The sequence below is a fragment of the Quercus suber genome, unplaced genomic scaffold (assembly GCF_002906115.3).
Source record: "Quercus suber isolate HL8 unplaced genomic scaffold, Cork oak 2.0 scaffold_869, whole genome shotgun sequence".
NCBI classification, from domain to species: domain Eukaryota; kingdom Viridiplantae; phylum Streptophyta; class Magnoliopsida; order Fagales; family Fagaceae; genus Quercus; species Quercus suber.
The window spans coordinates 1-26,808 of NW_027070299.1; the positions used below are offsets into that span (position 1 = coordinate 1).

The 26,808-nt window shown below is 34.3% G+C and overlaps 3 protein-coding genes across 7 annotated transcripts; 1 reads left to right on the forward strand and 2 right to left on the reverse strand.

The window, feature by feature from the left end:
* Positions 1-366: 366 nt before the first annotated feature.
* Positions 367-3,759, forward strand: LOC112017576 (uncharacterized). Its single transcript, XM_024050040.2, has 6 exons — positions 367-770; positions 1,480-1,567; positions 2,124-2,237; positions 2,622-2,704; positions 2,922-3,036; positions 3,634-3,759. The coding sequence occupies exons 1-6, from the start codon at positions 481-483 to the stop codon at positions 3,757-3,759; spliced, it is 816 nt and encodes a 271-aa protein (XP_023905808.2). The 5' UTR covers positions 367-480.
* A 278-nt stretch (positions 3,760-4,037) lies between these two features.
* LOC136065169 (uncharacterized) lies at positions 4,038-5,698 on the reverse strand. The gene is made up of 4 exons (XM_065767961.1): positions 5,585-5,698; positions 5,205-5,270; positions 4,526-4,619; positions 4,038-4,387 (listed from the first exon to the last, which is right to left on the reverse strand). Exons 1-4 carry the CDS (start codon positions 5,659-5,661, stop codon positions 4,277-4,279), a joined length of 348 nt encoding a protein of 115 aa, XP_065624033.1. The 5' UTR covers positions 5,662-5,698; the 3' UTR covers positions 4,038-4,276.
* Positions 5,699-6,766: 1,068 nt separating this feature from the next.
* On the reverse strand, positions 6,767-14,126 carry LOC112017683 (uncharacterized). Of its 5 annotated transcripts, none has more exons than XM_065767958.1 (7): positions 13,800-14,126; positions 13,297-13,377; positions 12,413-12,450; positions 11,879-11,958; positions 9,689-9,769; positions 7,644-7,752; positions 6,767-7,304 (listed from the first exon to the last, which is right to left on the reverse strand). In XM_065767958.1, the coding sequence occupies exons 1-7, from the start codon at positions 14,109-14,111 to the stop codon at positions 7,163-7,165; spliced, it is 843 nt and encodes a 280-aa protein (XP_065624030.1). In that variant the 5' UTR covers positions 14,112-14,126; the 3' UTR covers positions 6,767-7,162. The 5 variants fall into 5 exon arrangements, 3 of the variants coding, with proteins under 3 accessions (XP_065624030.1, XP_065624031.1, XP_065624032.1); XM_065767959.1 differs by lacking the exon at positions 9,689-9,769 and adding an exon at positions 11,217-11,297; XR_010626794.1 differs by lacking the exon at positions 6,767-7,304 and adding an exon at positions 9,363-9,586 and having other exon boundaries at positions 7,654-7,752.
* Between the last annotated feature and the right edge of the window lie 12,682 nt (positions 14,127-26,808).

Genomic DNA, 26,808 nt, shown 5'->3' on the forward strand with positions numbered 1-26,808 from the left:
TTTTTCTTTTTTTTTAATGTTTAGAAACAAAAAACAAAATTTATGCAAAATTTAAGAAAAAATTAATTAAAAAAATATATATATATATTCTACGACAAAACAATTACCATTTAATGATTAAAAAATAAAATCCATAGATTATCCATAACACCCTTCTGCTTCACATCATTAATCTAAAGAAATAGAACTTGGTTATCAAAATATATTTTCACCTGAATATGAACTAAACAGTAAATAACTAAAGCAATGGTCACGTGAAAGTCACGTGCCTCTTGTTGATGTGGCAGATAGTTGTTGGATCTCTTGCTATGAAGGTGTGGCAGCTTCCAACCACACCAAATGCATACTAAAACTACTAAGCTTTTGCCCATGACAATTAACAGTCAAAATCAAACAACAACCAACAAAATTTTGATAAAAAACCAGTTTTAGTATTTTGTACTCTATGGCTTTGGCCTTGGAGTAGCTCTAGCAAACTTCATGGCTTCTTCATATTATTCAAGTTGCTGTTTCTTCAACTGTTGCTCCTTTGCATCACTGCCCAACTCATCCTCAACCACACACTTTTCCTTATCTTTTTCTCACTCTATCCTTAATGTGCACTATGGAGTTTCACTTACCAAAGCTGGGTCTAGCTCAAGGATATGTGCCAAGTTTGACAAGTTCCAAGGTGAGCCTCCCCTAGACAGTCTTGAAGTTGAAGCAGTCACACCCTCTACTTTGCCAGCACAACCACAAACAGTTCAAGAAGAAGTAGAAGAAGATGACAGGTTTTGTTTCTTGTAGACACTTAGAGTTACTCAGCTTATCTGGGTATTGCCTCTTTTTGGGTTTCAAGTTTCCTTCTCTCAGAGTTGAGTGACCATGCATGGTTAGATAAACAGCCAAATTTGGGGCCTTTGGAGAGAATAAACCATTTGGTTGTGTTTATTAGACATTTGAAATCAGTTTAATTGTGCTAATCTCACCGTAATCATTTTGTGTCTTTAATATGTAGTCAGAGGTTGTCAATTTCAGATTTTGGTACACCAGTCTATTTTCATTTTTATTGTAATAATTTGGAGATTATGGTGATAATTTACTTAACATGTCCAATGATCAATTGGGATATAAAGGAAAGTGGGAAATAATTTCATCTCTTTGGGTGGTAATTAGGATTAGCCTTTGGAAAGGCTGAGCAGCTTATCTAAGCTCAAGTGGTTCATGATCAAACTGGTAAGCTTGGCTATTAGCCTAATATTAGCCCTGGAGGTTGTCCACCTTTATACAAGGTAATAATTTTAAAGTTTTGGGTTTAGTGTAACATCGATAATGCAAAAGCCCTTAGCCTTTATGTTAAAATTTTTTATTTATTTATGTTTGGTTGAGTGGAGACTAGAGTATATAAATTGTCATTTTTGGATTACTGAACTTCTTGTTTCTTGGCCTTGAAGGTGATAAGTGAAAGGAAAATCACTAATGATTTATTTTATGTTTCAGTTGCTTGCCTCCTGACTTGGAAGGAGCAGTCCGGCAATCAAGTCAAGCAAGTGGCCTATTTCTGTCTTCTGGAGGAATGAGAGCCATAGTAGGTGGCAACAAAATTTTAGTTTTATTGATTTGAAATGGAAGCAGTTCTTTTGTTTTGGTTTTTTCCGTGGCCATCAGTTAGAAGCTTAAATGAGTCAAATGAAGAGAAAAGTAAAGAAATATTTCAAATTTTTAAAAAGCAGTCCTGCCCAAGTGAGATGTTTTCTTTTCTATTGAAGACTCAGCATCAAAAGCAATTGTGGAGTTTTAAATAGAGATATTAATGCAATAATAGTCTCTAAAGGTGCAAAAAATTTAAAAGTTTTACCTTATCATTTTCTGAGTTTTAATACTGGCTTATCTAAAATATCAACCAATTAAACCTTGTTTCCAAATAATAATTGCAAAAAATTTAGCTTAAACCTGTCTGAGGGAAAGATTAATATTTGACCTTTGAAATGTAAAATAGTATTAAAATTTTGAGCATTTCTCTTGAAAGAGAAAGAAGTTTAATCACAGCAGAGATGGAAAAACTTGTGCTCAGTTGGTTAGTCCACTTCAGTTGCTTGTCTGCACTTTTCTTTTGTTTTTATAGCTTGGCTATTTTTTTACAGGTTGAGCTCCTAATTCCTCAGTTGCAGTTTCTAGATGATGAAGGTGCACAAGCTGAGCTCTGGGATCTGTCAAGGATTTTCTTGGATACACTAATTGAAGAGACAGGATGTCAGGTTATTTCAAAGTTTTGCTTGAAGTTAAGAAACTTAGTGTTTGGGATTGACTTACTGAAACCATATAGTATGAGAGAATGAATTAATATGTGAAGGAGGATCTACCTAACTTTATTCTGGAGTTGGAAATTCCAGTAGGTAACAAAAAGAAAAGTAAAAAACAGTCTTAGTTTCACTCGTCCTAGGGACATATGACTGGTGATGCTTCCATATTTAGAGTAGCACTCCTTGTGTAAGCAAGCTATCTTAAGGAATTGATTACAATTCGCAATGTTTTATTGGTTAATAATGTATTCTCCATTACTTTTATGTAATTTGTAATTTTAGTTTTACTATTTAATAATTGTGATCTCAGTTACTTGGTTCTATAAATTTAATTTGTAGAGAATTAAAGCCATATTTCCAGATGCTGGTGCTGCTGCACTTCTAAAATACCGGTGGAAAGATGCGACTTTTGGATTTGCCAGGTAATGTTGACCTCCCTATTGAAATTCCTTTGAGCATGATTGGTAGCTTGGCTAGCCATCCTTTTGCAAACAAATCTGGCACTTTGTTGTTCATATTTCTCCTTCTATTGATTTTTGTTTTGAAAATTGTACTTATGAAATTCCACTGAATTACTTGATTATTGATTAATTGAACTTCATGACTCAGCCATGCAATATTTTGTCTCATTTTATACAGCTTAAGTGATAGGAAGCCTGTAGAAAGTGAAGATGAAATTGTGGTTATGGTTGTTCCTGACTACCAGATGTTGGAATATGTAGAGAGAATTGCATCTGACCTCTCAGATGACCCGGTAATGATTTGATCTCCTCAGTCCTTTATTAGAAGTGGTGGTCACCATACACCTCATTTCTGTTATTAGCATGATCCTCATGTACAAACAATTCTAGATTGGTAATATCTGAATTAAATTTTGCCGACACATATGTATACAACAATCAATTTTTCATGTCATGGCTTCTAACAGTGATAAACTGAATGGTCCTATCCATATGCGTCTTTGATGATATCTGATTATGAACATCAAATAAAATAAGTTGTTTGTGCTCAAACTGTAGCAACTGCAATTTTCTACATAGTTTGTTTGACTCTTTTAGATTATCATGGTAACATTTTGTCCAACCTTTGTATTTGTTTTGTACTATGGCTTAGGGTGTATTCTAATCTAATATTCCTTCATTTATCTTTTTATTCTTTTAATCTAGGAATATTTGATATCACTGCATCAGCTAAGTTGCTCATATTTCAATTATATGGTGATGGAATTTGCTCAAAAGTTGTACTTTCAGAAAGATTCTCTAATACCATCATTAGGAAACTGTCATGGTTTTCATTATGTCTCCCTCAAGCTAGAAAGAATTTTTCCTCACAGTATATTATATAATGGCAGCCAAGGCCTCTCATCATGTGGAACCCACGTCTCATCAGCGAAGATGTTGGAGTTGGTTTTAATGTTCGGAAGTTAAGGCGGTATTTTTTACGGTATGTTTTGCTTTCTCTCTACATTTCAAAATAGCTTGTTCCTTAATTTTTGAAGTCAATTAATTGTTAGCAAGCCTAATAAATGGACTAAGCCTTTCCATCTGTTCAAGTTAATAGACAAAAATGTTTTGCTTTCTCTCTACATTTCAAACTAGCTCACAGTTTTCCTTTCAGTTAAACCCATTTAAGTGACAAATTGAATTGTTTAAAGGATCAGTAGCTCTACATAAACCTACAAAAAAAAAAAAAAAAAAAACATTGAAGAACAAACACTTGATTGAGATTATGTAATTTAAATATGGGAAGAAGTCCTGTCAAATAGATTTTTTTTTTTTTACCATCTTTTGATTGTATTACAACATTATATAAGAATCACTACTACAAATTGAACTGCACCCTTGATCGTGAAATATTGAAATCCAAATTATGCATTATAATTTAGAATTCAAGCTACAGAATTTATTGAATAATATTGTTGGATTGAAATATATTGATTCTGAACAAATGCAAAGGGCCTTTCTCTATACATAAGAAAAGAAGAAAATAGAGGACTATTTTGAAATGGCTTTCATGAAGCGATTTAATGAAGAGAAGATGCCCACTGCATTATCAAATAAAGATGGACCTTGCCCTGACTTCTCCTCTACATCTCCATATATTATCTGCATTGATAAGCAAAAAATATTTTAACTTTGTTTTAACAGTCCACTCACACAAGATTTAACAATTCAAATAATAATATTGATAATATTAGTCCATCTGTTCTAATGAGACATTCTAAAAATTTAGTAGCAACCTACCTCAAGATCCTCAGCATCAGGACGACTTATGAGTTCTTTAGCAAGAAGATATCTATTTGGCCTATCCTTGTCATCGTAGAAGACCTTCCATAATCTTGTAAATGATAAGAAAACAGATTCAGACCTTGGGAAGGCCGGCCGGCCAGAAAACAAGGGAAATAGGACCAAAAATAAAACTCTTGAGAAGGCGCCAGATTTTTGCTTAGCCCTGTTTGAGGGTGGGACTGACAAAATCAAGAACTTGGGCTCTGTTCAAACTTCAAAGAGTTAATGCTTGAATTTGGTCAATCATTTGACTTTGAATTAGTTTGTGGCCTTCATCTATCATTTTGTGATCACATGAAAGAATCACATAGCAATGCATGGATCATAGCATATGGTTATTTATAGAGAACCAGATAAAAAGCACAATCTAAATTGTAAAGCCTGTAATCTGTAATTCAAGTCATATCAATTTTATCCTTTTTGAAATATCACCAACAAATAAATTCCCTTGCTTGCTTTGATCAATCCTTAATCTAAGAGTTAGAAGATCAGTTTGTATTCACTCCCATCTGATTGGTGTTCATGTGCAAGTAACTGGAGTTGCAGTTAGCTAAGCACAGTATAGTCTGACAGTAACTATTAATCAGGTGCCCATGAGATGTTAGGAAGTCATAAGATGCAAAATGGCCCTTACCCTGGATAACACCTAAACAAAGCTCCGGATGGCAGAGGTTTCATTGAGTATACTGTTGTAAAAGTGCTGCACAAAAAAAAGATAAGAGTTGTTAATTTGATATAATTCTAAACATGTAGACAATTGATACAAAAGTTTAACACAAAGAGTTTATGTAGAGCTACTGATCCTTTAAACAATTCAATTTGTCACTTAAATGGGTTTAACTGAAAGGAAAACTGTGAGCTAGTTTGAAATGTAGAGAGAAAGCAAAACATTTTTGTCTATTAACTTGAACAGATGGAAAGGCTTAGTCCATTTATTAGGCTTGCTAACAATTAATTGACTTCAAAAATTAAGGAACAAGCTATTTTGAAATGTAGAGAGAAAGCAAAACATACCGTAAAAAATACCGCCTTAACTTCCGAACATTAAAACCAACTCCAACATCTTCGCTGATGAGACGTGGGTTCCACATGATGAGAGGCCTTGGCTGCCATTATATAATATACTGTGAGGAAAAATTCTTTCTAGCTTGAGGGAGACATAATGAAAACCATTACAGTTTCCTAATGATGGTATTAGAGAATCTTTCTGAAAGTACAACTTTTGAGCAAATTCCATCACCATATAATTGAAATATGAGCAACTTAGCTGATGCAGTGATATCAAATATTCCTAGATTAAAAGAATAAAAAGATAAATGAAGGAATATTAGATTAGAATGCACCCTAAGCCATAGTACAAAACAAATACAAAGGTTGGACAAAATGTTACGATGATAATCTAAAAGAGTCAAACAAACTATGTAGAAAATTGCAGTTGCTGCAGTTTGAGCACAAACAACTTATTTTATTTGATGTTCATAATCAGATATCATCAAAGACTGCATATGGATAGGACCATGTCATTTAGGGGGGGGGTGGTGGGTGGTGAGGAAATAGTGTCTGTTCTTCAATGATATAGCTGGAAATGATGCAAGATGCACCAAATTAAAGCACAATCAGTGTTCCTCTCTCTCTCCCATCCCTTCATTTTTCCCTCTAAGCCTATAATCCTATATTGAGCAATGATGCTTATATTCTTTTTCTCCCAACTCTCCATTGAGTAATGACTTATCAAATGTGGCTTGGGACAAATATTTTGTCTTTAATTATTGGTGAACCACCACACACCCAAACCTGCACATGCAGGCACACACAATACACGATCGTTTGGCATGGTCTCAGTCACTAGGATACTAATCCACAAGAAGATTCTGCATCATGGCTTTAGGCATCATATTACAGTTTCTAGGTATGTTTGACTTTCATATGCTGTGAAAAGCATGAGAACCACGTCTGAAGACTGAAAGTGAGGATTGTGGAGAACCATATGATCTTGATCATCCTCTTTTATTCACTGAATGGCATGCCATGGTGCTGAATGTGGTGGTGGAACCACAAGAACTTCACTCATAGAAACAAATTAGTGTTACCCTTCCTATAGCAGATGAGGAGCTGACCAACTAGAAGCTTGTAATTAAGGTAGGTTTACCAAGGAAAGAACTATTTCATGGAGCATAAGAGGATAATCAATTGATATCACAGCAATTTTTAGTACTTACTGAACTTCCTTTAGAAAAATATGGTAGATTCTGTAACAATAACAAAAATGAAATGTAAACTTCTAACTTCATACATATGCCATTGACATAAATCCAATCAAACCCCCCTCCCCCTTCCTCCCATGCACGAGGGTGGGGGAGTGGTGGGAGAAAAAGGATTTTACAATGTTTTTCAATGTAGATGCACTTTACAAGAACGCAACCCCAAGCAGGGAGTCAGATCAATGATGAGTTAAATTGACATCACCAACATTCAGTATTCACATAGATGATTGGAGGCATCTATAAGCAATATCAGCTTCCATTTTCTCCAGTAATCTGGGTGTGATTGGCCATGAATTTGAAGCAGCATACAAACATCAGCATCCAAATGTTAAAACCAATCAACATGTTGGGTTGAAGTTTTGGGTTGCTTCTTCGGCTTTTGGTACCGATTGTTTTCAAACTTGGCTTTAACTAGAAGAGAATAAAGCAATTCTGCCTCGGCTGATGAATTATAAGGCACGCTCAAGATACTAAGATATCAAATAAACCAGAAATAGAAATCATAGTTAGAAGCCATAAGAGATATCCCAAAATTGTAAGATAGTATATGTGTCAGTGATATGTGATCACATCAAGGTTATTCATGGCACAAACAAGTATGTTTATCCTGGTCTTTTGGCTGTAATAGATATGGTGCATGAGAATGCACGTTATACACTAATCAAGCTGAATCAAGAACACGTGCTAGCTATATTTCTTTCACAAGTGTGGCTACAGTGAAGTGATTATATACAGTTCATTTGTCTCAATTTTTGCGCCTACAACAGTCAACAATGATTTCCAGGAAGGTAAGAGATATGACTATCTACCTGTCTAGTAGCTCCTCTAAGATAATCCTCTGTGAAGGCGTAACGTAATGGATACAACTTCTTGGGCACTGACCTACTGCGAGCTGAACTTGGTAGTCTTCACCATGACCTAATCATATGCACATATGTTTGAAAGCTGAAATTTAATTAATATCATTTGATAAAATTAATGTTAAAAGTAGTTATAATACTATTAGAACTACCAAATGAATAAAAAGCCAAACTGGCAACTTGTGCCTTTCTTCAAATTCTTCTACTTTCTTTTTCTAAAATATCCTTAACACCATCCTGTATAGCAGCTATATTATACAAAAAATTCCTTGTCCTCTATGAATAACAGCAGGTGCAGTTTTGCGTGAGAAGGATGCAATAATAGATGCAAAAAGAATGAGTATGAAAAACAAAATATATCGAAGTTTACTTTTTACTCAACCATTTTTCTGTGAAGTTCTTCAATAAGATGTATAAGAAATGATTCTATATAATTTGCAAACACTAGGAAGTCATATTGTTTGTACTATAGGATATTTTCAAATCATTAGATTTTGATGGATTTTGAGAACCTTCAATCATTTTGGTAAACTCATGATAAATATCAAATATCTCAGAAAAATTTTAACAAAAAAAAATCCATATCCATGTGTAACATGAAAAGTCATCAAAAAAACTGACAAAGTCCCCCTATAGTAGGAATAGGAGATTCTCTGCATACATTAGAGTGAATGAGCTTGAATGGTGCAGACACAAAAGACTCACTTTTGTTAAAAGGCAAAGCCTATTGTTTTCCAAGATAGGATGAGATAACAATCAAAGGATCAAAAAGAGACCTAATCTAACATACCCTTAGACACTTAAGTTTGGACCCAACATAGAGAAGCATGACCTAGCCGTGAATACCACAACTCCAAAGAGGTGATACTGTGTGAGTGGACGTAACAAAGACAACTACGTGTGAAGATGTAAGAAGAAAAAGCCATCCAACTTAAAGTTTTGTCCCAATGGTCTATATGCTATCTGAGGATTCTGTACAACACAACCAATAGAAGAAAATCTTATGCGAAGCCCTAGCTCACACAATTGACCAACATATAAGAAATTTCACGAAAATTTAGGCATAAGACAAACATTTGAAATAGATAATTGAGTAGTAGAAATGATGCCTATAATGGTCATAGTTGAGCCACTGGTGATGTGATTGATAGGCATATGAAAAGTATGGGTTTGTATAGTACAAGAGGTAGAATCAGGTGCAATATGATTGCAGCAAGCAAGGTCAAGATATCAAAATGAGTGTTTAACTAGTGCAACATAAATAATAGAAGAGGATGCACCCTGAGAATGGGACAAAACGTTATTGAAAAGAGTCTTTAGGCCAATTGCCATTAGTGTAAACATGAGTTGCAAGACTTGCCAAAACTACTGGTGTTGGGTGATGGAGTTGGAGGATGCAATGTTATGCTGTTGATGTTGGCCATGGTAGCTGAGGATTGAGAGACACAGGCATGCTTTCTTCAGTATTCAATAAAATGTCCTCAAATCCTACGGAGGGTGCAGAAGTGAGAATGATCATATTTAGAGTTAGATCGCAGAGAGCCAAAGCGATCAAAGCACTCATTCTGACGAGTTGCAGATAAGTGATAAGATGCTGAAGGTGGATCAAGGGATGATGTGACCAAGATCGGGTTACAAGGCCAAGATCAAAAGACTTGTAAATGTTACCTCTTGTACAAGCTCCTTGAAAACTTTTTCAATTGAAGGCAAAACAGAAATCTTTTTCAGTTGTTCCTGATATTCACGAAATTTTGAGCATTGCATGCATAATCCATGTTGGTTCATATGGTGAAAATTGATCCCACAGATATTGCATTTGTGGAAAAAAAATCATCAATACTTCCCTGGCTCTTCTTTGAGACGATTTAGCTCAACCATTAGCTGCCTTGGCACTATTCACAAGAGCAACCTTTATATAAGCTCTCATCCTAGCACCTAATACTCTAACAACATACGAGCTCACAAGGAATGGAAAAATAAGAGAATTAACCAACCTTGTGAAGACACCCTAGCACTTCCAGTAGACGCAAATGAGAAGGCATGAGGTGCCCTTTTTACACATGAATATGGACACCCTGCAGATGATTCGAAAATTGCATAGATGAGTGGAAGAGGAAGAACAAAAGATATGGCATTTTGATTAGAAAAATAAGTTAAATGATAAACATCAAATGTTTTTTTTAATAAAGTGATTTTCACAAATATGGCAATACACTCATCCCGAAAGGTTGATAATCCTTTGATGTAGTAATTTTTTAATTATAAAAAATTTTAGAATATGGTCATATGATTGAACAAGAATTTCTCAGTTTACCAAATCAATCAATCAATGTCAATATATATATAAAAGCGGAGACCTTATGTGAGAGTGCATGAGGTCTTGCCAAGTGGCACTCTAATTTTGCATTTAACATTTTCTTACCTCTTTTATTAAGTTTTTTTTACTGTTACCTAAAAATTTACATTAACTTATTTTACTATTATCTTGTTAGTCTCCCATTAATTGCCTAAGCTTACACCACACATTTATCTCTTTTTCATGTCTTTTAGCATACCCATCATTTTAATATTTTAAAAAAAGCACAAAAAATAATAATTAAGGACTAATAATAATAACTAACCAAATAAGGCCCCAGAGAGAGATAAAGAGACACAAAAATGTTGCGAATTGTTAAATAAAACGCATTGTTTCATGATATATTACCAAAAATAAAAGACCTGAGACTGAAAAAACATTTGCATTTATATGGTCCCGTTACTTTTTTGTATTTATTTTTGGTTTCATGATCTTTAAAAAAAAAAAAAAAAAAAATAGAAGAGGATGCACCCTGAGAATGGGACAAAACGTTATTGAAAGGAGTCTTTAGGCCAATTGCCGTTAGTGTAAACATGAGTTGCAAGTCTTGCCAAAACTACTGGCGTTGGGTGATGGAGTTGGAGGATGCAATGTTATGCTGTTGATGTTGGCCATGGCAGCTGAGGATTGAGAGACACAGGCATGCTTTCTTCAATATTCAATAAAATGTTCTCAAATCCTACAGAACGTGCAGAAGTGAGAATGATCGTATTTAGAGTTAGATCGCAGAGAGCCAAAGCGATCAAAGCACTCATTCTGACGAGTTGCAGATATCTGATTAGATGCTGAAGGTGGATCAAGGGATGACGTGGCCAAGATCAGAAGACTTGTAAATGTTACCTCTTGTACAAGCTCCTTGAAAACTTTTTCAATTGAAGGCAAAACAGAAATCTTTTTCAGTTGTTCCTGGTATTCACGAAATTTTGGGCATTGCATGCATAATCCATGTTGGTTCATATAGTGAAATTTGATCCCACAGATATTGCATGTGTGGAAAAAAAATCATCAATATTTCCCTGGCTCTTGTTTGAGACGATATAGTTCAACCATTAGCTGCCTTGGCACTATTCACAAGAGCAACCTTTATATATGCTCTCATCCTAGCACCTAATACTCTAACAACATACAAGCTCACAAGGAATGGAAAAATAAGAGAATTAACCAACCTTGTGAAGACACCCTAGCACTTCCAGTAGATGCAAATGAGAAGGCATGAGGTGCCCTTTTTACACATGAATATGGACACCCTGCAGATGATTCGAAAATTGCATAGATGAGTGGGAGAGGAAGAACAAAAGATATCACATTTTGATTAGAAAAATAAGTTAAATGATAAACATCAAATGGATTCTTTTTTTAATAAAGTGATTTTCACAAATATGGCAGTACACTCATCCTGAAAGGTTGATAATCCTTTGATGTAGTAATTTTTTAATTATAAAAAATTTTAGAATATGGTCATATGATTGAACAAGCATTTCTCAGTTTATCAAATTTGCATAATAGCACAAAATTAAGAGACATGAAAAGAGGTCATATTTCTAAAATTTCATTGGATATTTTCAGTAAGCAGTGTATGTGTTTCAGATTGTACAGATGTTAGCGTTGAGTATTAAAAAATTAAATATAAAAAAAAAAATCCACAGCCTGAACTGGCCTCAACAGAGGGAGTAGCATATGATCTTCAGAAATAGGTAGAATAGCAAAAGAGTACTTTGTGCACGTGGTAATGACCAGGGGTGTCTCTTTTTGTGGTAGGTATGTGCAAGCAATATGGTAACAATAGATCCATCAAGTGTATTCTAGAATAAAATGAATGCAGCAGTACCTTTGCCAACACAGAGAACCTCATTAACAAAGATATCAAAGGCTTCACATTCTGGTTTTTCGAATGGATCTATACATTCCCTACAAAATGGAACCTCAATGGTAAGAATGAAAGATAAATTGTACAATGAAAGAAACAACAGGTAAATAATGAAGTACATATAGATTACATCATTAAGTTCTCAAATGAAATGATTATTATTTATAGAAAGTCATTTTACTCAATTTTTATGAAATATGTATTTGCTTGTGAGCTGGGCTAGCAAAATACCACGCATCAGTTAATACTCTATACAGTATACCCAGATACATTATCAAAAGTAAAGAACAATATATTATTAATAACTGTTCAGAAAGTTGGCAGTTTCGTTAGAATGCTTGAGTACTTGTAGCAAACAACAATTAATCATTCCTAATCAACAACTGAATGGATATAGCTTGGGCAAACGAAAAAGGAAGAATAAATTAAAATGAAAAAATAAGCACATCTTAGCACATCACTGCTAAAATTCAAGAAACATGGTAACAGGTTTACCTCTCAATAATCTCTGATCGGCTGTAGTTTGATAATATCTGCACATATTTTCAAGCCCAAAACAATCACTAGGTACAATCAGTAGTGACAAGTATTGTAGAAGTAAAAATTAAAAATTAAAAATAAAAGGATGCTGCAAATAACATATAGTAAAACTTAGGTCGAGTGCCTTAGTAGTAAAGCATCTGGTTGCATTGAAAATTTGAGAGCCTAATGTAATGCACCTAAGGTATTGCACCTATATTTTATTCATAGAATATAGCAACTGCTAATGCAAAATTACTTAAAACAAGATGACCACCATACCTCTCACAAGTTTCTCACACTGAACACAAAACAAATCTTTGATGTCTAACTCCTACACGCATAAAACAAAAACTACACCACCACTCAATGTATAGGGACTATGTCATCTCCCTGTTTCTTTTCATACCAATGTGGGACTAACATTCTTGATAAGAATTAATGCATCTCCTTGTTATTTATCTAAACTATGTGGGATTCCAAAACCAATAATGAAATCTATAAACTTATCCGTATTGACTGGATTTAACAAGATTCCAAAAAAAAAAAAAAATTCAAAACATTATTACAACAACATGAGATTGGTGAAACGACCTTTTTGTGTTGGAACCCCATTCCCTCTTTCTTGTGTGTGTGTTTGTTTCTTGAAAAAAAGAAAAAAAAAAATTTCTGGACCAATTATAACCAATGAAAATGAGAGTTTCCTCACACTATCTTAATTCAACATTTCGCATCAAACCCCTAATTTACTTTTCTCTTTCCACCACACATAAAATGTACTAATGTTTGGAAGGAAAAAAGAAAAAGATAAACATAATGGGAAAGAAACTAATTTGGTAGGTTTTTGTAAATATTAGTACCTCATATGCCTCAATTACACGGCGAATCATTGAATCAGAATCTGCCAAATCTCTATTCACATCAGGATGGAATTGCTTCACCTTTGTAACAAAATTGAAATTACAGAAAAGAAAAAATTAGGCATACAAATATAAACACAAATTCTCTAATATATATATATATATATATATCCAAAAAAAAAAAAAAAAAAAAGACCCTATTGGCTTACCTGAGTTCTTCATTTCTCCAAACTCCAAAATAACAAAAACCCATAACTCAAAACTCCATTTCATTAATATTTTCTCAATTTTCCCGGAAACCAAACTAAAAAACAGCAAAACCCCATAACCCAAAACTCCTTTTTTCTTTCCTCAATTTTCTTGGCAACCAAATCCCAAAACAACAAAACCCAGAACTCAAAAATCCTTCTCTTTTTTTTTTTTTTTTGTTAAATTTTCTTGGAAATCAAACACATAAAAAAGGAAAGCAAAAACTTGTTCGAATAAGATATAAATCATTGTACTTTGGCTCGGAAAGCGGCTTTGAGCTCGGCGGCAGAGCAGTCGGGCTCGACGCCGAGCACGGCGTAAGCTGAAGTACTGGACAGAGGAGCCTCCCCTTTGGTCCTCTCTCTGCAATTGCAATTCAGTGTGTATTTAGGAGTTGAAAGAGAAGGACAAAATAATTTTGAGTTTTTAAAATTAGAGGGAAAATTGTGACCGTTAAGATTGATAACGGCTTTATGAAATCGGAGAGTTGAAGGGGTTGAAGTTGAACTGCATAGACGAAAACATTCCATCTCTCTCCCTGTGGCAGTGGCATTACAGTGCCACATGTTTCAGACTATAATGTGGATAATTTGATGCTTTATTTATTTCTTTTCTTAGTACTTTTTTTTTCTCCATTTTGGGCTTTGTCTTTGTTTACCTTCTCTATTTTTTTGATAAGTACATTTTGATCCTTTAAAGTTTGGCTTTTTTGGAAGTTCAAAATTTTCATTTTTCACTTTTATGTTGGATTTCGTCTTCATATTCGTCTTACAATCAATTTAATAATTTAATTATTTTTTTTTTAAGAGTTTCAACCTATGACATCCGCTCTCGATAATAGTTCTTTATCATCTGACCAAGACACCAATTAGTTTTTGGTATAAGGGGTGACTAAACCTGAGATCTTTTATTCAACTATCATAGACTTTACCAGGTTAGCTAACTGAAACTCACAATAATCTTTTTTTTGAGAATGGAAACCCACAATAATATAATTGTTAAATAGCCTTCAAATGTTTATGTTTAAGTATTTCATTAAATGATAGTTTTAAAAATGATATGGAATTTGGTCTCAAAAAAGATGACGTAGAATGTAGGAAATTCATTCTTAAAGCAAAAACAAATATGGACGGTTAGATTACTAATGAAAATAGATGGCATGGGCAAATATAAAAACATAATCAAACAGACAGGAACAAAATAAAAATAATATCAAATTTTAAGAGTTAAAGGTATACTCTATTCTTTTTCTTTTTCAAACTAAAATTTTGGTCTACATACATTTATTTCAGTTTCATTTTCTTCCTTATATATTAATTTGCATAAGTTTTAACTTTTAATTTTCGCAATAAATCCTTCAACTATTAATTATATTATTTTCATCCCTTAACTTTAAAATTTAATTAAATCTATATCTAAACATGAGAGAAAGTCACTTGAGATGATTTGATCATATTTAAAGAAAAGCTAGTAACAAACTAGTAAGAAAGAGATTGAATCAATCTTAGTTGAGGAAATGCAATAACAGTAGAGAAATGTCAAAAAAATAACATTAGTAGAAGTAATTAAACAAAAAAGATGTCAATTAAGGAAGTAACAAAAAGCAAGACTTTAGATAGGATACACTGGAGAGAAAGAATTCATGTGATCGACCCAATCTAATTTGTCGAGGATCCATAGCTAACCCTAAGTTTTGGGACTAAGACTTTGTTGTTGTTGTATATCTAAACGTATATGTACTGTCACACTATGTAAAATCTCATTCCATCTAATCTCATCTAATAAGAAATCTTGTCTCCTGCCCATGACTGATCATCAATCCTAAGTGACTAAATTAAATTCCCAAGCCTAAGTTGTCTCTATTGACATTGATTTGAAGTAAATTAAACTGATTCAAAGTGATTGATCCTAAACAAACTAAGTCAAAGAGCTTTGATTTGAAGTAAACCTAATCATGCTAAATTAAATTTGATGTGCATCATCTCAAAGTAAACTAAATTGCAATGATCACAATAGATTAAAGCCTAAGTCATCAATCTCACATAAAACTTATTTGAACAAGCAAGAATTCATATAAAATATAAACAAACACCTAAATAGTAAATATTGCATCAAACTTGACAAATACTTAATTAAATAAGATCACAATTACAAGGGAAGCAACTTACAAGTACAAGTCCTAAGAACTACTTGGTCTCTTAAGAATCTAAGTACAAATGTTTTCAGAAGTGTTATAATGACTTCTCGGTTGTACATGGTAAACCTTTCATGTAAAATGAGTTTCTATTTATACTTGCAGCTTTAGCGGTTATGCTTGGTTTCCCTTTTCACATGCTACTCCCTAGTTGATTTCTTTTGCACAGTGTTTTCTTACAAACAAGGCTTGGTAATCTCTTTTAACTACTTCAAGGCAACTATTTCCTTTCTGCCTATGGCTTCTTGGCACATGTCCTCGTATTTATTTATTTGTAACTTTCTTGAGGCTACTACCCACTTGCTTGCTAACTGTTAGAAACTTAATGGATTAATGTCACTTGTCATTCCATTAATCCTTAAATTAACAAAATCCAACTAGGCAGTAACATCACTACCACTTTTCACATGGCTTTGCCCCCGTTTGCCACGGTGTCTTGCTAATAAATTAATTACTTGGCCTTACAGAATTTTCATTCACGACCCCTTTGGAACTTGATAGCTAGTGCACTCACTTTTCACGCCCCATATTATGTTCTTTTATTGTTTGGATTTAGGTAACTAACCTATAGTCCAGGCCGCATTCTGTTTGTTTTGAATTATGCATATAACTGCTGACAAAATACTGAATACTTTCCAATTTCTTGAAAGTTCTCTTACTTGACCCTGTTTTACAAAATGATTTACAGAAGCTGTGTGTGTGTGATTGCAAGAGCAAATTGGAAGCTCAGTTACAAACCAAATCAGCCAATATCCTTGTTATTTAATCACCAACCATATATCTTCTTTACCATGCTTGGTCTTTAATATCCTTGTTCCTTCAAAGCATTCTTCAGCCTTACCAAAGACAGATTGTTGTTTCTTGTGGATTCTCATCGTGCACTTCAACACTGCCTCGACTATTTCAATGCAGCATTGACCAAGCCTTTGTAAAGCACAACTTGAGCCCCATGAATCTGCCTCCTGCTTTAATGAGGCATCTATAACATCCATAATATGTTTTGGAAATGCAGACGCCATATATGATCAAGTCTATCAGAAAACAATTCTCTTGTAGGCTACTTTTGTCTCGTCATCTCTAGCATCATGATGCCAAAACCACATGCATCTCCTCTAGTGGAAGCTTCAATCCCCTGCCTATATTCTGTTTAATTGGATAGTTAGAAAAAAGCGTTTCACAATTTGGTTTAACGTAAATGCTTAACAAATGAGGAAAGGATAATAAAAGGAAAAGTTCCATGTAATTCAACCATCATAGAGATACAGGTTGAGAAATTAACAAAGGATAAAGTTGAAACTACAGCCAACCGTTGATATTGATGTACTACTTAAGAAGTTAAGCAGTGAGAAGAAGCATATAAAACCAAAAAGAAAAAGTTATATTAGTTGCAATGGGCGTACTATCATGTCTTTGTAAAAAGTAGCTGAGTTATCTTCAACCTTCTAAAAACGATTGAGCACCACTTTTATCAAATTTGAAAACCCACTTCAAAAAGTAATTATACAAGTCTATTTGGAACCCCCCACCCTCCTTCCCCTCATTATCATTAGGGAATGCAAAATTCATCATTTGTTTCTCTTGAATTTGCAAATTATACATAAGTGTTGGTGCAAACACAACGGTAATAGAAATAACACAAAGAGAAACTGAATAATACTTCTGAATATTATTAATGTAAAGAGAAAAATTACACAACGCTATTTGGACTGAGACGCGGCACTCGCTCTCTTTAAGGAGATTCAAGCCCTTGGTTGGCTAAACTTTGTAACCGGTGCAGACCTTCTCTGACTTGTCTCCCCCAGGATACAACAGCCCAACAAGTGTCGTATGGCTAAAACAACTTCTGCACAAAGTGTTCAAGCACAAAGCTCCACCAGAAAGAACACCCTTCCTTGCCAAGAATCTCTCTATTTTTTCTTTGTGTATATTGTGATTTTTTAGTAACTTGGATTGAGTCTGAATGAGTCTATTTATAGGCTCAATGGGCCTCACGAAATTACTACCCAATTTATTCTGATTAATTAGGTCCATTATTCTGATGTAGTGGGTGTTACAAGATTAATTGTTGGATATTAATTTGATGGGCTGGAGTTACACAATTAATGGTCTGATAAGGAGTTTCTGAAGAATGAAAAGGCCCAAACGGATAGTCCATTAAGTGGGTTAATGGCTCTTTATTTTCCATAGTAAAAATGGAGTATTAATTCGGGCCATTTACTCACCAACGGATATGGTAATTGCTCTGAATGGGCTGTCAAGTAGGAGGATCCAAGAGGCTGATTCATTTCCAATTTTGATACCTCCACTCTTCACCTCCCCCTTGCGCACGTATCTAGCCCAATATCTGAGTCAATACATTTTAGCCCATTAATCACCACAATTAAAAAGAATAAAAAAGTCTCTCTCCTTTTCAATGTGGGATTAAACATTTTCACTAACTCCTCATCTCCCATATTTACTCCCATATCTTTTCATTTATGTTATTACATTTATTCATTTTATTTATTTAATATTAAAATGCTCCAACAATCCCCCACTCATTTTAATATTAAACTTTTAGTAAAAGAGAGATTACCAGGCAAAGACAGGTCATTATGCATCATGAAGGTGTGCTCTGCATTGAACCTTCACTTAGTAAAACAGCGATCTCAACTCCAGAGTCGTAGTGGTCTCCGACTTGAACTAGGACTGCTTTAGGGAAATTAAGCGTCACTGCTTACACATAACAACCCAGGTATTGACATGAGCTTTTATAGCTAGCACTTTACGGCCGTGTGCTGATCCCGGTTTCATGAGTGTATTTGAGATTAAGTCCAAATCTCATAGGGAGCGGCCCCACCCCCACACTCACATAGGTGAAATTTGTCAAGGGTGCTCCTGTAATTCTAACACCCCACTCATACGAGCTACAAATTTCATTAAGAGTTTTTTACTCAACCTCTTCACATTACAGGATAAATGCACTTACATCATAGGGATGAACAATTAAAAAATTATTTACAAAATAAATAATTAAGAAAATAAATTGTGCATTTCTTACGACCATCGTATGATTCGTTTTTCCCATTGAACCCAATTCTCAGGATCTCTGGTCCTCGGGTTGGGTATCCTCATACATGGCTCAGGATTCTATGGACTTTAGTCCCATCCCCCTCGATGTATTCCAGACTCTATCTTTTGCCAAGGCCTTGGTAAATGGATCTGCAAGATTATCATTAGATTTAATATAATCCACAGTTATGATGCCACCACTCAAATAAGATCGCACGGTACTGTGCTTTCTTCTTATAGGTCTGGATTTACCGTTATAGTAACGGTTTTTAACTCTACCAATTGTGGCAGTGCTATCACAATGAATTAATATAGGTGGAATTGGCTTTTCCCAAAGTGGAATTTCATATAACAAATCTCTAAGCCAATTTGCCTCTTCACTAGCTGAAGCCAATGCTATTAATTCAGCTTCCATCGTTGAATTAGCAATTATTGTTTGCTTTTTAGATTTCCAACAAATAGCACCACTACCTAAGGTAAAAATATAACCAGTGGTAGAGAGAGAATCACCTGACAAAGTATTCCAATCGGCATCACTAAAACCTTCAATCACAGCAGGGTACTTTTTATAAAATAAGCCATAGTTTTTGGTACCAATTAAATATCTCATGACTCGCTCAATAGCTAGCCAATGATCTTTACTAGGCTTGCTAGTAAATCTGCTAAGCACTCCTACTGCATATGCAATGTCAGGTCTAGTACAATCAGTAGCAAAACGCAAACTACCAATGATACTAGCATAATCCTTTTGATTAAAAATCTCATCATCATTATTCACAGGAAATAAATGAACACTAGAATCAAAAGGAGTAGCTACACTTTTGTGATCATGAAAATTATATTTTCTCAATATTTTCTCAACATAATGTGATTGATCAAGATATATTCCATCACATGCTTTTGTAATTTTCATGCCCAAAATAAAATTAGCCTCACCAAGATCTTTCATATCAAAATGGCTTTTAAGCATATTTTTTGTCTCATCTATAACATGCATATTTGAGCCAAAAATCAACATGTCATCCACATAGAGGCTAATAATAACATGTAAATTATTCCATGATTTAGAATAAATACATTTATCACATTCATTTGATTTATAACCATTCTCAATCATGCAAGAATCAAACTTTTCATGCCACTGCTTAGGTGCTTGTTTTAAGCCATATAGGGATTTAGTTAGCTTACATACCTTGCTTTCTTGTCCAGGCTCTACAAAGCCTTCGGGTTGATCCATATAAATCTCTTCCTCTAGGTCCCCATTTAGAAAAGCAGTTTTTACATCCATTTGATGAATTTTCAAATCAAAAATTGCAGCAATAGCAATTAACAATCTAATAGATGTAATTCTTGTTACCGGAGAAAAAGTATCAAAGAAATCAAGATCAGCTTTTTGTTTAAAACCTTTTGCAACAAGTCTAGCTTTAAACTTATCTATTGATCCATCCGGTTTCAACTTTTTTCTAAGGACCCATTTACAACCTATGGTCTTACAACCCGGGGGAAGATCTACTAATTTCCAAGTTCTATTAGAAATTAGAGATTCCATCTCATCATTTACAGCCTCTTTCCAAAATATAGCATCAGGTGACGTTAAAGCCTCTTTTAAATTTTGGGGATTTTCCTCAATGTTAAAAACATAATAATCAGGACCAAAATCCTTTTCAACTCTAGTTCTTTTACTCCTTCTAGGTTCCATTTCAAAATTTTCTTGATTTTGTAAATGTGAAGTAGAAGAACTAGGTTGTGACAAAATATTTTCTTCACCCCCACTATTTTTCAATTTAAAAGGAAATTTTTCTTCATGAAAAATTGCATCACCAGATTCAAAAATTATTTTGTTTTCAAGATTAAAAAATCTATAGGCTGTACTATTAATTGCATAACCAAGAAAAGCACAGGTAGTAGCTCTAATTCCCAATTTAGGCATTTTAGGGTCAGTAAGCCTTACATAAGCAAGACAACCCCATACTCTCAAATATCCCAAATTTGGCTTATGTCCTTTCCACATCTCAAAAGGTGTGGTGTGTGACTTTTTATGTGGCACCCTATTCAAAACATGACATGCAGTTAAAATAGCTTCACCCCAAAAATGTAAAGGTGCACCAGATTCAATTAACATGGCATTTGTTAACTCAATTAAAGTTCTATTTTTTCTTTCAGCCACACCATTAGAAGCAGGTGAATATGGTGCAGTAGTTTCATGGATAATTCCCAAAGACTGAACAAATGAGTTGAATGCACTTGATTCATACTCACGGCCTCTATCACTTCTTATTCTTTTTATTTTTCTACCGAATTGATTTTCAACTTCTTTTAAAAAATCTTGAAATTTTTCAAAAGCATCACTTTTATTTTTCAACAAATAAATAGTTGTATATTTTGAGAAATCATCAATAAAAGTGATAATATATCTATTTCCTCCACGAGTTAAAATTCCCTCAAATTCACATAAATCAGAGTGAATTAACTCAAGCAATTCGGTATTTCTTACAACATTTTTATGAGGCCTTTTTGTAATCTTAGCTTGACTACAAGTTTCACATTTTTCAAAATCTTTTGACAGTCTTGGAATTAATCCTAAACTACTCATGATTCCCACATATCTACTATTTATATGACACAAACGAGCATGCCAAAAATTAATAGAAGAAAGCATATAAACTGAACTGGTAGATGCTTTATTATTCTCAACATTCAATTTAAACATTCCATCACAAGCATAACCCTTGCCCACAAATAATCCCTTTTTAGTGATTACATAATTATCAGATTCCATAGTTTGCTTGAAGCCAGCCTTGTTAAGCAAAAAACTTGACATCAAATTCTTCCTCATGGACGGAGTGTAAAGAACATCTTTCAATGTTAGCACGCGTCCAGAAGTGAATTTCAATTCAACCTCACCACTCCCAAGAACCTTGGTTTTGCTAGAGTCACCAAGCATAACAGTTTTTTCTTCTTCAAAAGGAGTGTACAACTTGAACCAATTTTTATCATAGCAGACGTGCCTATTAGCACCAGAATCTGCCCACCACCCTTCAACATATTGCACCATATTGATGTCTGTAATCATAGCCACTAAAGGCTCTTCGGTTACGTTAGCCTGCGGGACAGATTCACGTTTCCGAAATTTGCAAAATCGAGCAATATGCCCACTCTTGCCACAGACAAAACAGGATCTATTAAATTGATCTTGTGAAGGGGGTCCTTGGTTCTTATTGTAATTTTTATTCGGGTTTCCCCTTCCTTGAGGTCTATTATTATTTTTAAAGGCTCTTTTTTTAGGCTTCAATTGATTATTTCTAGGAAAATGATTTTTGGGCATATGATTATTGGCTGAAATAAGGTTTACCTTAGTGGTGGAATTACCATTGCTCTCTTGTGTCATGAGTGCATCTTGTCCTCTAGCCTCCTCCTCCACACGGATGCGTGTGATCAAAGTCTCCAAGGATGTCTCCTTTTGTTTGTGCCGCAAAGTCTTTTGGAACTCCCTCCAAGATTGTGGTAGTTTATCAATTATGCCAGCTACCACCAAATTGTCTCCAATCTTTATGCCTTCGGATCTCAATTCTGCAATGATCATTTGGAAGTCTTGTGCTTGATCCACCACCGATTTTCCATCCACCATTTGGTAACGGAAAAATCTGCTAGCAACATACTTCTTTGCACCTGCCTCTTCGGTATCATACTTGCTTTGTAAAGCTTTCCAAATTTTCTTAGCAGAATTGTAAGTTGTATCATAATAATCATAGAAATGATCAGCAAGACAATTCAATAGATAAGAGCGACAATTATACTCATCTTTTGTATACTTATCTATTTTTTCTTGATGGAGAATATATTCTTCATCACTCATCTCATCGGTAGGAATTTTTGATGGATTCTTGTCAGTAAGGATGTAAGAGACTTTGAGAAGACTCAAGTAAAAGAGGACATTTCCTTTCCACCTTTTGAAGTGGGCTCCCTTAAAGCGAAAGGGCTTGTTAAGATCTCCAACAGGCTCATTTGGTTTCTCTTGTGTCGGCTCCATGTGTTGAATCTCCTTAAAATTGTTGGTGCAAATACAATGGTAATAGAAATAACACAAAGAGAAACTGAATAATACTTCTGAATATTATTAACGTGGTGCAGACCTTCTCTGACTTGTCTCCCCCAGGATACAACAGCCCAACAAGTGTCGTATGGCTAGAACAACTTCTGCACAAAGTGTTCAAGCCCAAAGCTCCACCAGAAAGAACACCCTTCCTTGCCAAGAATCTCTCTAATTTTGATACCTCCACTCTTCACCTCCCCCTTGCGCACGTATCTAGCCCAATATCTGAGTCAATACATTTTAGCCCATTAATCACCACAATTAAAAAGAATAAAAAAGTCTCTCCTTTTCAATGTGGGATTAAACATTTTCACTAACTCCTCATCTCCCATATTTACTCCCATATCTTTTCATTTATGTTATTACATTTATTCATTTTATTTATTTAATATTAAAATGCTCCAACAATAAGTACAACTACAAAGGTGTCAACATTCTCCACAAACATTAGAAATGATAAAAAACTGCAACCGTTTTCTGCTAGACACATCTCAAATAAACAAAACATAGGTGAGAAGCTCTAATGACAAGACAAATCCTGCAGCAAACTAAAATCAGAAAAGAGAAAAAAGAATAAGGCAAGAGACTAACTCTAAAAGAGATTCACATGCTAAAAATACCTTAAGGGTATATACAAGTAGGAACTCATTACTATCTCACTCGTACCCATTCAGTAACTACTCACTTTCCAATACCAAGTTCTTTTGTAGCATCTCTTAATCGGGCTAAACTGCAAGGTATTATGCCATGGGAACAGGGACAAGTAACTAGACGCTTCCTCTGAAGATCCTGCATTGCATTCGTATGTATTAGAGGACTAGAAGTTAGAACCTAGATAGATGGTGAAAGAAAGAAAGGTCATTAGCCTGTCACAAAACCTACAAAATATAATACATCACAGAAATTGAATATATACTATAGCTTGCTTCAAGCAGTAAATAATGATAAGAATTGGAGTTAATAATAATAAGATATATTTTGTTTTTTTATGCTAGGGAAACCCGGGGTTTAGGGGGGGGGGGGGGGGGGGGGGGGGGGGGGAGTAATGAGGACAAGGAAGAGCTCAAGGGAAAAGAAGATTAAATATACCAAGATTCAAGAATTGTGCTCTAGTTTTGATGTCGGATCCTCTTAGCACCTTTGATAGGTCATTTTAATTATTAGTATTGAGTCTTTTAGGTTGAGAAGCTGCTGGATCAGTTTTAATTAAGTTCTATTAGAATAAGGGCAATTTGGTAATTTCTAGAAATCTGGAATGGGCTGTCCTTGGCCATACCAAAGGCCTATGAGTCTTATTTTATGTTTATGTATTATTAATTCTTTTATTTAATTATTATTAATATTCCTAGTGATCATTTTAGGAATAGGTAATTTAGAGTCCAAGTCCTACTAGGTAAGGAATCACTATAGCCTTTATATAAAGGCTCTTTTGTGGTCATGTTAGTTCAGAATATGGTGATTGATTAATAAAATTCAGCAGCTTATTTTTAAGCTTTGTTTGTTTGATGCAAACTTCTCCAAGGTGTGATGCCAAGGAACCCTAGGTGTGATGCTTAGGAAGACCAAGGTGTAATTGCCTAGAGTTTTATTTATGTTATTTTCTATTTATCCCCTATTTTAGCCCCAAACAGTCGTCAACATTCATTCTTTTCTAATCTAAATTTTTAAACAGCAATCCTTATTCAAGAATTCATCAAGAAACCTAGTATAGTGTTGAATTTCTTAACGGTCCTGCATCAAATTGGTATCAAAGCCCCAATCAGCACTATGAAAGCATGATAGATCCAAAAAGGCAAAACTATACCCATACAATTGCTGACAAATTTGAAGGGTTACATGCTAGTGTCCTTCACAAAAGCAAAAATTCAAGCAATAGGTTTGATCCTTATAGAAATCCTTATGAGAGACTCGATTATCGCAATAAGGCTGGAGACACAATGAAGAAAGTTCGTGTAGAAGTACCAAATTTTGCTGGAACAATTGATCCCCATGAATTTTCAGATTGGCTTGCTTCTTTGGAAAGTTATTTTGAGGGGTATGACATGTCTGATGAGAGTAGGGTCAGTTTTGCTATTATGAAATTTATCGAACAAGCTCAGATCTGGTGGAGAGATGTGGAGTATAGTTGTTCAATGTCCATTGAAGCTTTTTTTAGGACTAGCAAAGCATAAAGTTATTTTATACTTATTGGTTAAATCCAATCTTGTTATGTAATATGCCCCAAATACCTTCCAAATTTCCAGTCTTGTCATGTAATATCTCCCTACTTGAGCCCCCTAAAGAAACCGCACAACTCTATCCTTACTTTGTTAAAGAAATCTAAAACCATGACTGAGTTAAAACAATTATATGGGCTGATGATCACCACATTAGTTATTATAAAAAATGTAATTCTTTGTATAGGCTAACTGATTTTTGTGCAATTTTTTTACACTAAGATCTCAATTATGCAAGTAGCCAAGTACCTCTTTGCCACAAATTTTTTAAAAGCAAGTTCAAAAGTTACTTACACAAATTATGGATGTTCATAATCCCATCGTGAAAATTGGGTTTTAATTGAATGTGTATGCTTTTATTGGTTTACTCCTATTTATTTTTTTGACAACTTGGTTTCCTCCTATTTATCTGTCATGTTCAGATTGGAAGCTACAACATTGAAAAGCAATTGACTTTATTTCAAAGTGGAATGTGGCGGCCAGGACTAGTTTGATTGCTGAGAATGTAAATTACAGTTGGGCTAGCTAGGCTAAAGAGATGTTTAAGGATTACCATACTTATGGAATATGGGTTCATGGTTGTGTCTACCAGCTTGGATATGATTCTACTGATTCAAATTTAAATTTCAATATGATAATTGCAATTGCTATTATAGGTATGTATGCAAAATGTGACTTCTTCAGATATGCAAGGGAACTGCTCATCAAACTTCCCCAAAGAAATTTGGTGGCATTCCATCCTATGATTGGTGCTTATAATCAGTATGGCAGGGTTGAGGAAGCACTATTTTTGTTCTTTGCTATGCTGATTGCTGGAATTTTTGTATGGGTAATATTTTTTTTTTTTTAGTATGGTGTGGATATTGTTATTGGGATTGGTCGAGTGAAAATCTAGGATTGAAATCAAGTGTAATACCTAAAGGTTAAGATTGATAGTTGAAAAAAAACAACTTTCAAGTTCAACCCTTGAATAAAAAAAATTAAAAAAAGTGTAAAAAAGTTAAAGTTAAAAAGTAAAAATGGTATAAAAAAAAATATCTATGCCAAAATTAGAGATGCAATAATTGCTCAGAAGATTTTTTGGAAAATGCAAAAACAGATGCAATGGCATGAACTAGTATGATCATTGGTTTAGCTATGCATATTGCTTAATGATTCTTGAGGAGATCACATGCCTTGGGGTTCTATGTGCATGCATGTAGTATTCATGTTGGTTTGCACTTCACCACAATGGCAGGTTTATGGCGTGGAGCCAACAATTATTTTAATAAATATATCATAATTGATTTTGTAATGTTATTTCAATTTATGTTTCAATTTATGTGCATGTACAAGTGTACCACTAGGTCTACTCGAGAAAATAGGAAATTTTCTAAGCCGGATTCACTGAAAATAAATCTACTTGATTTCAATTGGAAGACTTCTCCAAAAAAAAAAAAGATTTTAATTTGAAGTCATTTGGCGCTGTAACTAAAAAAAATATAATAGCTAGTTGGGAATTTAGATAACACAATCCAAGCATGATCTCCTAGAATATTAATTAAATGCCAACAAAAATGGGTTATCTCAATTTTTCAAAGGCCTAAGGATTTTTTTTTTTTTTTTTTAATTTATAAGAAAGGCAGTTATTTTATTTCAATAAGCAAAAAATGGATTAAAAAAAGCAGCAAAAAGTAGCTGCACGGTAAAGAAGTTACAACAACACAAGG